This window comes from Chiloscyllium punctatum, chromosome 17, assembly GCF_047496795.1.
Source record: "Chiloscyllium punctatum isolate Juve2018m chromosome 17, sChiPun1.3, whole genome shotgun sequence".
In the NCBI taxonomy this organism is placed as follows: Eukaryota; Metazoa; Chordata; class Chondrichthyes; order Orectolobiformes; family Hemiscylliidae; genus Chiloscyllium; species Chiloscyllium punctatum.
In genome coordinates, this window is record NC_092755.1 from 99,560,913 (window position 1) to 99,576,615 (window position 15,703).

The window sequence follows — 15,703 nt, forward strand, 5'->3', positions numbered from 1 at the left end:
TGTACGTGGCAGGTACTCCTGCGACTCAGCCAACGTTGTCTATCTTATACGCTGCAGGCAAGGATACCCTGAGACATGGTACATTAGTGAAACTGAGCAAAGATTACAGTAATGGATGAATGGGCATCACACAACAATCAACAAACAGCAGTGTCCCCTCCCAGTTGGAGAACATTTCAGCGGTCCAGGACATTTGACATCGGACCTTGTAATGGTGGTATCAATCAACAGACAGGAGTGTTCCCTCCCAGTTGGAGAACACTTCATCAGACCTTCGGGAGACCATCCTGCAAGGCAGACTTCAGGACACGCAGCAGTGAAAAGTGGCCGAGCAGAGGCTGATAGCTAAGTTCGGTACCCATAGGGAGGGCCTCAACCGGGACCTTTGGTTGATGTCACATTACAGGTGACCACCATTGCACTATACACACACACAAATACTCCTACACACACACACACACACACTCTTTCTCACAGACACTCACAACGCCCCACCCCAGACACACACACACACACACGCAAACCCACATGCACACATACACGTATACGTTTGTGGGGTGAATTTATACTTGCAGAGTTACATTGTACTTTGCACAAAAACTGCATGAATCCATGTAAGACTCTGTTAACTCACTTTTTAGATTAGAATCAGTCTAAACATTATGGCACAGACAGGGAACACAGGGGGCTAACACCTTCAACATCTCAACACCTTATCCGCGCTGACACCAATTGTTACAGTTAACCTGAGAATGTAACTTTTAAAAAAGGTTTTGTGATTTCCATATGAAAGAAGTGAAACTAACATGTTCATTCTAACAGATGAGAGACTTAATGAACAATCAAGGTATTTTCCAATGTATAATTTCAGTTACATCACACTGTAAACTTTTGCTATAAATTCTGTGTCTTCCAATTGTGTACTCTACAACAGTCTGATGGAGCGGCAATCCAAAAGCTCGTGCTTCGAATTAAACCTGTTGGACTATAACCTGGTGTTGTGTGAGTTTTGACTTCGTACGCCCCTGTACAACACCAGCATCTCCAAATCATGAAAAAAGAAGACATACTGTCAAAGATTTTTTCTTGCATTTATCAGGACTGATGCAAGAATGTAAATTTCAGAGGGAGTAACAATTTACACTGCATGAGAAAGTACTGCTTTGCCATAGAGAATTCACCTGGAAAATATTGCCCCTCATGCTTTGATTTAATTTGAGAAATGGTGTAATACTTTGACTTGTTCATTTTACCAGCAGAGGATAGATACCTGCTTATGAAATATGTAGTTTCTAGTATGAGTGAGTTACATTTTAAGCCGAATTGATTACCTTAAATTGACAGTAAATGTGTTTCTTGGCATATTTGGGTTGTTCAGCAAGAGTTGTCCAATTGCAGCATTACACCTTATGTTGGACATGATGTTCTGAGTTCGACAAGCACAGGACTAGTTAAGTGCAGTTGACACTGTGGTAGTCTGCCAATTGCAAATAGTTAAATGGATGTGCTGTTAGATATGAGCATCTAATCATTGAATATATAGCTACATATCTGGCATTGGACCAGAAATTCACACACCACATTACTCATTTGTGTGGTACACAAAACTTACTTTTGGCTTAATTTCAGTATCCCGTTGGTGGAAAATACTACCCATGTTGCTCCTTCGTAATAATAGAGTGAAGGCCAGTATAACCTCTTTGTCAATTGTTTTTCTGTCCCTTATCTTTCTGAGGTAATTCAAGATAGACTGGACACTTTTCAAGTCTGAGAGTGGTGACCATTCATGAGTATGCATCTTGCATGGTGAGCAATGACCTGGTCAGGATAGCCATTATCCCAAAGGACAGTTTTAATACACTCTGTTTCAAGGTCAAGCTTTCATGGTGAGCAAATGGTTCGGGCCTTACTTTGTTATTGGTTTCAGGTTATCCCCATTTTACTTCATGTACAAATCTTACAGTCAGCACAGCTAAGGGATTTGATCTATCACACTGAGCTAGATTGATTAGGAATGATGGGTGCACTTGAATTGTTCCATTAATGTTGAGGAGTTCCTGCACCCAACCTATGGACAAGATCTTCAACCTTTTAGTTAAGTTCAGGTTGCTTTTGTAATCCTCCAGCAGAGTGGAATGTTTTGCAATAACTGCTGCTTCTGCACAGAGCATAATTGGGTGGCATGTTGGCTCAGTGGGTAGCACTGCTGCCTCACAGTGCAAAGACCTGGATTCAATTCCTGCCTTGGGTGACTGTCTGTGTGGAGTTTGCACATTCTCCCTGTGTCTGCATGGGTTTCCTCCCACAGTCCAAAGGTGTTCAGGTTTGGTGAATTGGCCATTCTAAGTTGCCACTTTGGAGTAAATGTAAGGGTATGGGTCTAGGTGGGTTACTCTTTGGAGGGTCAGTGTGAACTTGGTGTGCCAAAGGGCCTGTTTCCATACTGTAGGGAATCTAATCTAATAATTTTGAGAGTTTCTACAGCAAAAGATGAGGAAGTAGCTGGCCAGATGATGCCCTGAATCTAACAAGTGTGAAGGTTTGAGGACAGAACAGAATTCCACACCACATGGCCTATTATGACAGGGAACTGTTTCAGCTAAAGACTGGTTGGTTGTCCTGGTCAGGATCTTGGTAACATCTATGAGTCACAGCACGTAAGCTAAACCACCTCACCAAACTGAAAGACATCACATCTAACAATACAGCATTGAAATGCTTCTATGTGTTATTTCTAATTGTTCATACTGTTCACTGTAACCATTTCATATTGTGAATGGGCAACAAAGACCTGCCTTTATAATGATAGAAATCATATGAGGTTAAAATGAAAGTGTAATGATGTAACACAGTGCAAAATACCATGGCCTGTTTCCTGCCTTCTTTGTGCTGGATACAGGCTATGGGTGAAGAACAGTTAGAAGCTGAAACTTTGTTCCGACCTCCTGTTTGCTAAAACATATCCACCAATATTGTCTGCTTGAGATGTGAAGAGCTGAATGCCATTTCACTTGTAGAAGTTTCTATCATGGTTAAAACATCCAACTTATAGTGCTTTGAAACCATAAATTATGAGAGAACAAATTGACTCGCATAAAAGGCTGTTATCTTAAGGGGATAGGTCTATTTGTACTCACGACTACAAATTTAACATAGGTACATGTCTGAAATTGTTGCTAGATAATTAAAATGGTCATTGAAATTCTTACAATTTTAACAGGTTGAATAGAGAAGGGAAAATAATAATTAAAACACAGCAGCTGCTGTATGACTTTACGGCCAGCAATTTAACTCTTCACTAATATTTAGCATCAGGAGGCTCCAGTATATTATTGTACTTAGATCACGTAAACACTTCACCAGAACCAAAGTGAAAAGTGCTGTTAATGGTGAATATACACACACAAACAGAGGCCAGCTCCTATGCACGGTGATTCCTTTATTGATGAAGGAGCAGGCTCTCTCTTCCTTTCTTTGAGATCTCCTTCGACCGATTTATAGGAACTCCTTTTGTTGAACACGGGACAGGTCTCCAATATGTTCAGTCTGTTACAGCACATTTCAGGGGGTGGGGTCAGGTGACCATATTGAGAAACCAGATTCTTTTACAACACAGTACACAACAGCAGAAGAATTGGGAGCAGGAGAAGGCCATTTGGCCCCTCAGGCCTGCTCTGCCATTGGAATGAGACTACAGCCAATCTGAGTTGGCCTCAACTGTACTTCCCTGTCTCCTCCCACACCCTCCAACTCCCTCTTGATAAACCATCCATCTAACTCAGCCTAGAGTGTATTCATTGCTGCTTTCAGGAGAAGACTATTCCACAAACTAATGACCCGCTGAGAGAAAAAGAATTCTCCTCTTTCAGCCTGAACTGGGAGACCCCTGGTTTTTAAACTCAGTCTCATGGTTCCAGATGCCTCCACAGTGTGGGAACATCCTCTCAGCATTCACCCCATCAAATCCCCTCAGGACCTTGTTTCTTTTAATATGATCATCTTTCATTCTTCTAAACTCCAACAGGAATAGGCTGAACCTGCTCAACATTTTCCCATAAGATGAACCCTTCATCTCAGGAATCATTCTAATGAACTTTCTCTGAACAGGGTCTTGTATAATTATTTGCCTTGTTTAATGAGGAGACCAAGTGTATACTCAGTACCTCGGATATAGTTAAACGAAGGCATTATATTTGGAAGAGGGGGCAGAAAATTACAATTTCTGGGCAAAGTGCAAATCGACTCATTTAAGGAATTCTTACCGTGGGGCTTGGTGAAATTTATTACTGTAAATGCCCCAGTGTTCAGTCTGCTACCTCACACTCACTCTGTCATTGCTGCTGCACCCACCTTTTGCCAAGGCTCAAGTTCTACCACTCTAACTATTGTCTTCAGCACCTTCCCTTAACCAATCTTGTTACTTCACAAACTCCCATATTGCTAATCCTCATGATCTCCTCACTGCCTACTCATTCACCCTAAACACTTCACTGCCTTGCCACAACCTCCATCAGCACTAAGAACCATGCCATCCAGTTTCATCTCACTCAATCCCTCTCTTTCTCTCATTCCCCGGAGAATACAGTCCACAGTGGGACAGAAAGGCCTGGATGGATGGAGGGGTTCCCGTCTTCTCAGCCCCTACAAGCTCCCTTACAGAAAAAGACCGGAACCATTTCTGTGAGAATGCTGCTCCATCCAGGTCCTGTAACTCTCACAGTAATACCACTGTCATTCTCACTCATTACACACCACTGCTAACCATTAATCTTGACCCTTTCTCTTGTGTCTAACAGATGCTGTCAATATCTCCACCACCATCATGGAGAGATAGCTGGTTCCTCCCAAAGCCACCTCAAGGGGAAGCATCAGCAAGTCTGTACCCTACCCACCAGCTCAGATACTGACACCTCGATGGGAACATTAAGCTTAGAGAGTGTGGGAGTACAATGCAGTGGCTACCTCAGTGTGACAGCTCCACAGTTGGCCAAGGTAAAAGTACCCAGGTCACTGGCAGATGGAGGACTATTGGAGACCAGGCTCCTGCTCAATGAAACTAGAGACTACATTAGGGCATTGTGGCAGAGAGAAGGAAAAGGAAATCTGTTGAGGATATTTTGGAGTCATTGCTATGTAAATGAGTTCTCATGTTTGTGTAAGTTTCTTGGTTTTCTACAGATGTTTGTTTATCCCTCAGAGTGGCCCTGAATGTGATTGCATCAGTGTGATATCTGACTTCATGGTCACACAGGATGTTCCATGGATTAAATTCTGTGTCAACGGCCTTCTACACTGTCTGGAGCCGGTATCTGAGGATGCCGTTGATTCACTGTGTTAGGGCCCCTTGATTGATGGGTACCTCTACAGACTGTGCTAAAGACTCCTGCCCTGAAACCATGCAACATAGCTGACGGCTTGCTGTATACATGCAGTGTGTTTGCTGCATTAGCTGCTGGCATGTGGTGTAGATGCGAGATTGACGTAGCACAGAGCCATACAGAGGTGCACTCAACTTCCAAATCCCCTTCCCCAGTGGAGCATTGCTGAGCAGCAAGGCAAGCTGCCATGTTGTGTGCCAGGTATAGCCAGGCAAGGACGCTGTGAGCATGAAGGTAAGCAAGCACGGAGAAAGACAATGACCAATCCTGACATGCACCCTGCTCCAATTCCTGCCCTGGGTTCTTTTCCTCACATGCAAAGCAGCAGCTTTTCAATGCAAGTGGCCACGACATCTTGCACTGAACGTCTCTGCTTCTGAAGCAGCATATAGCTGGATTGGACTGGTGACAGTTGAAAAATGTGGTACTGGAAAAACACAGCAGGCCAGGCAGCATCCGAGGAGCAGGAGAATCGACGTTTCGGGCATAAGCACTTGCCCGAAACGTCGATTCTCCTGCTCCTTGGATGCTGCCTGGCCTGCTGTGTTTTTCCAGCACCACATTTTTCAACTCTGGTACTCCAGCATCTGCAGTCCTCACTTTCTCCTAGTTGGACTGGTGACAACAGGGTTGTCCAATGTTAGTTGCCAATGTAAATGGAAAGGCGCATTGTGTGGCTGATGCCCTTGGATTGTGCCCTGCGATACTGATTGATGTTAAATAATGTGCAGCCTGACCACAGAGAGCAGTGATCTAGGGTCACCAGGTACCAGCTCTGACTTCCATGTTAAGAATTCACGTACCTTCCTCTCCCAGCGTCCCCACCAGTAACCTTCCACTGACACACTCATTCATTTGGCTGAACTGGTCCTCACCCTTAATAATTTCTCCTTTGAATCCTCCCACTTCTTCCAGATGAAAGGGGTAGCCATCGGCACCTACATGGGCCCAGCTCTGCCTGTCTCTTTGTTAGTTACATGGAACAGTCCATCTTCTGCAGTTACACCAGCACCATTCCCCACCTTTTTCTCTGCTACATCGATGACTCTATCAGCATCGCCTCGTGCTTCCACAAGAGGTTGAACAGTTCATCAACTTCACCAACAAATTCCAACCTGACATTAAATTCACCTGGACCATCTCAGATACCTTCTTCCCCTTCCTGGACCTCTCCATCTCCATCAACGGTGACTGACACAACAGTGACTGACACAACACTGACATTTTCTACAAACCCACCGACTCCCACAGCTACCTCCCACCCTGCCTCCTGTAAAAACGCTATCTCTTATTTCCAATTCCTCCATCTCCACTGCATCTGCTCCCAGGAGGACCCGTTCTACCACAGAACACAGCAGATGGCCTCCTTCTTTAAAGAACGCAATTTCCCCTCCCATATGGTCAATGATGGCCTCCAGCGCATCTCATTCACGTCCTGCACCTCTGCCATCGAACTCCACCCCTCTAACCGCAACAAGGACGGAGCCACCCTCGTCCTCACCTTTCACCCCACCAATCTCCGTATACATTACATCATCCTCCACCATTTCCGCCACCAACGAACGGACCCTACCATCAGAGAATATTTCCCTCCTCACCCCTATTCGCTTTCCATAAAGACCATTCCCCCCGCAACTCCCTTGTAAGGTTCACTCCCCCATCAATCCACCCTCTCCTCCTGGCACCTTCCCTTGCCACCTAAGGAATTGCAAAATCTACATCCACACCACCTCCTTTACCTCCATCCAAGGCCCCAAACGAGCCTTCCATATCCATCAGAGTTTCACCTGCATTTCCACACATGTCATTTACTGTATCTGTTGCTCCTGCAGAACGCTTCAGAGAATATCTCTGGGACACCAACCAAGCCCACAACCCCGTGGCTGAACACTCCAACTCCCCCTCCCAGTCCACCAAGGACATGCTGGTCCTGGGCCTCCTCCATCGCCACTCCCTAACCACCCAATGCCTGGGAGAAAAATGCCTCATCTTCCACCTCAGGACCCTCCAACCCCACAACCTCAATGTGGATTTCACCAGTTTCCTTATTTCCCCTCCCCCGAACTTACCCCAATTCAAACCTTCCAACTCGGCACTGTTCTACCTGTCCATCTCCCTTTCCAACCATCCGCTCCACCCTCCTCTCCGACCTATCACCATCACCCCCACTACCATCTACCTATCACACTCTCAGCTACCTCCCCCCACCAACCTCTCCAGGACCCCCCCACCCTCCCACCCCACCCCACCCCCAACCCCACCCCACCCCCAACCCCACCCCCCCAACCCCCATTTATCTCACTACACACTCGGCTCACAGCCCTATTCCTGATGAAGGGCTTTTGCTCGAAATGTCGATTCTCCTGCTCCTCAGATGCTGCCTGCCCTGCTGTGCTTTTCCAGCACCATACTCTCGACAAGAATTCAGATAACAAACTGAATGTTCATAAGGGAACTTCTGACATTAATAAAGTGCTTAACAAAAAATCGCTCCCTAATTGGGTGGCACAGTGTTTAGCAGTGCTACTTCAACAAGTGTCAGGGACCTGGGTTCGATTCCACCTTCAGGTGTCAATTTTCTATATTCTCCCCAAATCTGCGTGCGTTTCCTCAAGGTGCTCCAGTTTTCTCCCTCAGGTTAGGTGGATAGATCATGAGAAATTGCCCATAGTGTTCAGGGATATGCAAGCTAGGTGGGTTAGTCATGGGAAATGCAGGGTTATAGGGATAGGGTAGGGGGATGGATTTGGGTGGCAGCATTTCAGAGGGCCAGTGTGGATCTTTGGGTGGCACGGTGGCACAGTGGGGGTGGCACGGTGGCACAGTGGTTAGCACTGCTGCCTCACAGCACCAGAGACCCGGGTTCAATTCCTGCCTCGGGCGACTGTCTGTGTGGAGTTTGCACGTTCTCCCCGTGTCTGCGTGGGTTTCCTCCGGGTGCTCCGTTTCCTCCCACAGTCCAAAGATGTGCAGGTCAGGTGAATTGGCCATGCTAAATTGCCCATAGTGTTAGGTAAGGGGTAAATGTAGGGGTATGGGTGGGTTGCGCTTCGGCGGGGCAGAGTGGACTTGTTGGGCCGAAGGGCCTGTTTCCACACTGTAAGTAATCTAATCTAATCTAATGGGCTGAATGTCCTGCTTCTAAGATGTAGGATTCCATGACTCTTAATTGGCAATTCTTCACTGTCTAACAGGGAACGTAGCTTGCTACTCAGCAAGTAATAAAAGATGAAACAAATTGTTCCTGACATTGACAAAGACCTTACTGGACATTCCACCCGATTCTGCCTCAGATCTTCCCATGGCCCATAATATTTTGTCAGATCCCAACCCAAGGTCTATCGTCATCACATTTGGTTGCATTATCTCTGTTGTTTCCCTTAAGGTTGTTTGTTTTGCTCTCTCAGCTTGGTAAATTCAGAATGTTTCATTTTAATAGACTAGAAAATTGGCATCTCTTCATCAGCACTTTCCAGGTTTCCCAAGATATATTGAATGTCAAGCTTCCAAACAGGGACATGAGGGTTTTGGCCTGCATCCTGCTACAGTCAAATCATTTTGTGATTACCAAAAAGAATAGATGGTAGAAAGAGCTGTTGAGTGACAAGACTCTGCTATGTGGAATGTTCCTGCTTGTGACACCCATGGTATAAGTGATACCACCAGGGACATTATTGATGCCCTTGTCACTGGGTATCTCCATTGAGATGAACTGATCAGCCACTCTGTTTAATGAGGAGCTGTTGAAGCTGGTGGTCGCTTCACCAACATCTGAATATTTACGAGAGGTTTACAGACCAACAGAAAGACTTGAGATGCTGCACTATACAGAGCCTTGAAACTGCAACTCTCTCCAAGGCTGATTGCTCCTCCCCTTTGCACCCAGCAACGCTCAATTTCTCAGAACACTGCAGAGGGGGGTGGAAGGGTTTACACCCCCTTCACATTCCCCGTGGATTGGCAGGGGATCACACCCACAGGGATGGCAGAAAAAGGCTACCCTTCCAGCTGGTGGAACAATGCTCACAAAGTGTAAAAGAACAGAATTGCTTTTCCACCCTCATCACTACGTTTCCTATCGGAATGCTGGATGGTCACGAATGGTGGGGCACCATGGAGGTTTATCATGTTGAAAACAGTTTATAAATGCAACCTGTAGGGTTCATGGGGTGCAATAGTAATGTCACTACCTCTGGATCTGGAGACTGCATTTAAGCCCACCTGCTCCAGAGGAATATGGAACTGTCTCTGAACAGATTGAATAAAAATATCTATGAATGCAAGTTGTTATTGTTGCATCAGGCATGTTCTAGTTCACTGTCTGTCACTAATGAGTGCTGACTTGAGAAATTAGCTCGGAGGTGGGGTGGGTCAACTAGCAAGAGGAAGCTCTATCCTGCTGTGTCTTGGCCTCCATTTATACTCACTCGATATGTGGGAGTCACTGTCCATCTCTAATTATCCTGGAGAAGGTGGCTGGCGAGCAGCCTTTGTGAATCATTGCAACACTGAGGGTGTAGTGCTGTTAGGAAGACCATTCCAAGATTTTGACCTGGCGACAGTGAAGGAACAGTGATGTCATTCCAAGTCGTGATGAATGGCTTGAAAGGAAACCTGCAGATGGAGATGATCGTGGGAAATGATATTCTCAATCAACTAAAACATACCGTGACGATTTCCCAAATGCATCATGCCAGTGAATTGTTAAATCATTCTGTTCAGGAAAAAAGTATGACTTTTCTTGCATTAGTAAACTAAGGAAATATTCTCCTGGATTAATAGGGCAGCATCAAGTGATCGACACTCTGTATCTGACCTGTGCTATGTTTGACCTGGGTGTACTTCATGAAAATTGTAAAGGGAGCATTTTTCTGCACTGAATGATTCTTCATGCAACGCCAAAATAGAACAGATTGCAAAGGTTAAGGATGAGTGCTTGTTTTTTTTATTCTTGAAGCATTTCCCACACCAAGAAGCAGACATTCAGCTCGAGCCCTGACTGTTGACTGCCTTTTAGACTCGAACATCATCCGTGCATTTTGGAAGTCATCTCCACACACTGACATTCACTGACTTACAGCTCATCTCGTGGAGCTTTTAGTGGAAAATGCTGGAATTCCTTTGGGACTTCTTCTCCCTTCGCTGACTTTTTGTAGAATCCCAATGATTCAAGGAGAGCTGAAAGCTGGTCGGCCGTCATATCCCTTACCAGGTAATGCTGAAGGAAGGAGAGCAGAAGGAGCTCAGTGGAAAGACATCTCTATAAGACATGAGTTGGAACAATTATCTTCAACTGCTAACAACTACTTTTGATAAAATTACATGGAGAAAGTAAAAGAAAAAATCAACTGATCACTAATTGTCATTTCCTAGAGAAGTTGGGATTGCAAGAGGGGATTTAATAAAAGTGTTCAAACACATGAGGGGTTTTGATAGAAATTGTTTCCATTTCCAGGTCAGTCAATAGCTAGAGGACGTATTGGCAAATGAATCAAAAACAATACGGGGATAAATACTGTCTAGTGAGTCATTATGATCCGTCGAGCAGATTCAGTAGTACCTTTCAAACAAGGAATTGGATTGCAATGCTATGGGTAAAGAGTAGGAGAGCAAGATTAATTAGAGAGCTCTTTCAAAGTGATGACACATGCACAATGGGCCAATTGGCCTCCCTCTGTGCTGGAAGATACTATTATTTGTAACTGTTAGCTTGTGGTCTGAGGCCATCAGCAGAGTGAAATGCTGCACAATAATCTTTTATTTTTACATGGGATGAGAGACACTCTGCACAACAAGGGTCAGGTGTGGATGCTCTTGCATTAGTCAACTGAGTGACATAAACATGAGAAATGGGTTTTTATTGTATCACTAGAAAACCAAAGATCAGATCCCTAGCCTACTTCTGAGATCAACGGAGAATTTGTTAGCCTCTATTAAATCATTCTTTGTTAAGTGCTGACTCTAATTACTCACTGCAAGACCTGTCCTGACACAGGAGGTCAGTGTATCAATGACAAACCATTCAGCTGCAGTTCCTGCTCCCTTTTCTTTCTTAGCGATAATGAGCGAAAGCATTTATTGAGCAGCATCCTTTGTGCATATTTCTCAGTGTCTCTGTCCATCTCTTTCCCCATCTGTATTATTCATCCTTTTCTTTGCAGACTTCCTTTGTTTTTCTTTCCTCATGCGAACGTTTGCATGTCTGCATGTCTTTCCCTCTCCTGGTTTAGTGTAGCATGTTTAGTACACCCTTGTTCCTTAATCCATACTTGTTTGTTCTGTGTGCTGCTGTCTGACTGAACAGGTCATTAGACACAAGAAAGACTCAAAAGTATTGAGTAGGTAAGTCTGAATCCTTTCTTTTAAAGATTTGCATAACAAACCAAATCGAAGCAAAAACTGACCTGAACAACTTCATCCTTCAGGTTGTAGAAGAGGAGCTCAGGTTCCTTATCATCCTGTAAATCATACTGCAGATTGTGACTGAAGGATAGAGTTAAGGAAACTGTCTAAGAGATCCACTGCTGGAGAGCATGGGATTGTTTGCCAATTCTTGAGAGGTCGTTGCTCACTATGCAATCTTACATTCGACTAGAAAACCAATGACTCTACCAACCAATTATGTAGGAACTATCCATTGCTGCTTGAGTAATGTTGAATATCAGAAATATAGAAGGGCACACAGAATTGTAAGGATATTACTTAACCTGTTCGCACTTACTCCAAAATTTGGAAGCCTTAAATCCAGAAGATTACATATAGCGTGTTTACAGCTCCAGTGAATCCCACATGTGAAAGAAAGAACAGGAATGAAAGTGCACAACACTTGTCTCCTCATTAAGGTCATACTAAAGGATACTACAATGCCAATCGGTTCAGAAGAAACTCATACAACTCTGGCATCTTCTTAATTGATCATCCAACCAAACTAGGAGCCTAAAAAAACAAAAGCAAAATGCAGGATTAACTGGGTGCAGAGTGGGTGAAATGATCTGAATCAGTTATTGGGTCAGTTACTGTAACCCATGCCTCTGGTTGGTGCCTTTAATATGCATTTCACTGTGCACACAAATACAAGCCAATTCTACTCCAGGTTCTTCCATTCTTAGAATCAATATCAGACAGCAGCATTGGAACCAAAACCTGGTGTATCATTTAAGTTGAGCTTTAGCTGCTGGTCTGCTCCACTGTCTTACATTAAGGTCTTACATTAAGGCCTGGTTTACACAGTCAAAGCAGGCACACAGAGCAGGGAAACTTCCTAACGCACTTCACCCAGCACTGGAGAAGTGTCCTGAGCAATGGGTGGGATTTGGGGGAGGGAATGTGGGTACTTACTGGAGTCAAAGCTGGAAACAGTCTTGGGGGGGGGGTAACTGTGGGCTGCTGTGCTGACATTCTGATGCCTTGGTGCTCTGGAGCTTTGTCTCAGTTGTGTTTTGAATCTCACCACTGCACATTGGGCACACACTCTCCTCATATGGCCCTTCTCCCAGTGAAGCCCTCTGTCTATCACCTACTTCCCCTCATACTTACAATAAAATCTATGTCCCTCATACCCTCCGTGCCAACAGATTCCCCTCGACTGAACCCCATGGCCTCTTGTACCATCCATGTATATTCAACCCATGATATATTATGGCCCCTATGTCAACTTATGTCCTCTACTGATTCCCATTGCTACCTACATCCCAACTTCACCTTAATACAAAACATACCAATACATGATTCCCTGCCTGCTATCACTTGGCCCTGCACACTCCATATCAACTCATCAGTATTAAGGTTAGACAAAGGACGTGGGCTTTGCTGACTACTCCCATCTCTAGCTGACCTTCATAAGGTGCTGCCTTCCTGACCCACTGACCACTTTGTTGTTGTTACACCCACAATGCTTTTACAGATGGTGTTCTAGGATTTTAACCCAGTGATGCTGAAGAACGGCGATATATTTCCAAGTCAGGATGGAGAGTGGTTTGAAGGGACATTTGCAGATGGTGAAGTTCCCATATAGCTGGACCCCTTGTCTTTCTGTATGGAGGAAGATGCTGTCTCAGGAATCTTGTTGAATTTCTGCAGTGCATTCTGTAGATAGCGGTCACTGCTGCTACTACGTGTCAGTGATTGTAGGAGAGAATGTTTGTTGATGAAGTGCCAATAAGTGGGCTGCTTTGTCCTGAATGATATCAAGCATCTTGAGTGTTGCTGGAACTGCACCCATTCAAACAAGTGGAGAGTATTCCATCACACTCTTGACTTGTGCCTTGTAGATAGTGGACAGGAAGTGATCCACTCCTGATCTGTAACCAGCTCTTGTCACCACAGCATTTATTTGGCTAATCCAGTTCAGTATCTGACCAATAATAATGCCTAGCAAGTTGATAATGGGGGAAATCAGCAATAGTAATTCCATTGAATCTCAATTGGATAATAGTTGGATTCCCTCATGCTTGGGATGGTTATTACCTGTCATGTGTTGTGACATGAAGGTTACTCACCACTTGTCAGCACAAGACTGGATGTTGTCTAGGCCTTGCTGTGTTTGGACATAAACTACTTCAGCATCTGAGAAATCATGAACGGTGCTGAAAATTATGCAGTTGTATTCTGACCTTATGATGGAGGAGAGTCATTAAGGAAGTGGTTGAAGATGGTGGGAGCTGACCTGGAGCTGAGACAGACCTGCTACAACTTCAACCATCTTACTGTGGGCCAGGTAAGACTCCAGACTGTGGAGATATTACCCCCGATTCCTACTGACTCCAGTTTTGCTAGGGTTCCTTGATACCACACTCAATCAAATGCAACTTGGTGTCAAGGGTCTACTTGGTGTCCACTATCTACAAGGCACAAGTCATTCTCACCCTCCCTCTGAAATTCAGCACTTATGTCCATGCTTGAACTAATGCTGTAATGTAGTCAGGAGCTGAATGGAAGCCAAACCAAGCATCACTGAGCAAATTATTGCTGAGTTAGTGTTGATGACACTGTTGATAACCTTTCAATCAGTTTATTGATGATTGAACGTGAACTGATGGAAATTGATCAACAGGCTATTGCACTGGAGACAGTGCAGAGGAGATTCTCCAGGGTATTGCCTGAGCTGGTGAATTGCAGCTACAGAGAAAGGCTAGATTAGATTAGATTAGATTAGATTCCCTAAAGTGTGGAAACAGGCCCTTCAGCCCAACAAGTCCACACCGACCCTCCGAAGAGCAATCCACCCAGGCACATTCCCCTACATTTACCCCTAACACTACGGGCAATTTTGTTTGGCCAATTTACCTAACTTGCACATGGTTAGCTTCTTGTCCTTAGAGCAAAGGAAGCTGAGGCAGGACCCGGTTAAGATGTATAAAATCCTGTGTGGATATGCAGGGTAAATAGGAGGAAACCCTCCTTAGTAAAAGGATCAATAATCAGGGGGCATAGGTTTAAGGCAAAGGACAGGAAGTTTAGAGAGGTTTTAGGGAAGAATTGGGTTGGGGCAGGTATCTGTAACACACTGCATGAAAAGGTGGTAGAGATGGGAACTCTCACAACATTGGGTGATTCTTAATTTGATGTAACATGCAAGGCTACTGGCCAAGTGCTGGACTTGGGACTAGAGTGGATAGGTGCTTGATGACCAGCATAAACATGATGGACCGAAGGGCCTACGTTGTAAGACTCTATGACCATTATTGTAAGCATGAAATTCACTCCTGTTCTCCTCCCTGAGCTCACACCAGATAAAAGCCAAGATATCCCCCTCAGTCTCAGCTTCTATCTGAGACTCAGAGTTGGGGAATCCTACCTCCCCATTCTTCTACAACATACAGGTTTTTATTTTAAGGAAGAAGGCTTCCCCCTTCATTATTTCATGCTTTTTCTGGACTTGGCAATGTCCTGCAATGTGGGCTTTGCCTTTCTCTCAGCTGCTTAGTGGTGAAAGAGGGTACTTACAGCCAGTGTCGCGTGAGCTATCTCCATTTCATCACGATTCACCTCTTCTGCTGCCTTCTGTCCATTGGCATGATGGATGGTCAATGCCACAGCACACAAAAGCAATGCCAGTGACATCTTCCCAAAGAGATCGACTGAGGACCACGTGGCACATTCATGACTTATAACCAACTGAAGGCTCAACCATTGTCCAGAGGGAGAAGACCCAGTGAGCACTGATACAAATTTACATTACTCAGACTCCTGTAACTGGTATGCAGAAACAAATTAACTGTTGCACTGAGTTCATTAATGAGTACCGTGTTTCACTTGGCCTGTGCTTTCTGCAATATATCTGTATGAAGATGGTCTAGTCCTTGTTCAGCCTGCACCAGGTGTCA

General features: G+C 44.7%; 1 protein-coding gene across 2 annotated transcripts in view; it reads right to left on the minus strand.

Annotated features, from left to right (window-relative positions):
* Positions 1 to 10,300: 10,300 nt before the first annotated feature.
* The window catches only part of selenoe (selenoprotein e), a 59,584-nt gene continuing 54,181 nt past the window's right edge, over positions 10,301 to 15,703 (minus strand). For both annotated transcript variants that reach the window (XM_072586974.1, XM_072586973.1), the window contains exons 2-4: positions 12,238 to 12,314; positions 11,783 to 11,861; positions 10,301 to 10,596 (exon numbers count right to left, since the gene is read on the minus strand). In XM_072586974.1, coding sequence (XP_072443075.1) covers positions 10,453 to 10,596; positions 11,783 to 11,861; positions 12,238 to 12,314 — 300 coding nt within the window. In that variant the 3' untranslated portion in view covers positions 10,301 to 10,452. The remainder of the gene's footprint in view (positions 10,597 to 11,782; positions 11,862 to 12,237; positions 12,315 to 15,703) is intronic.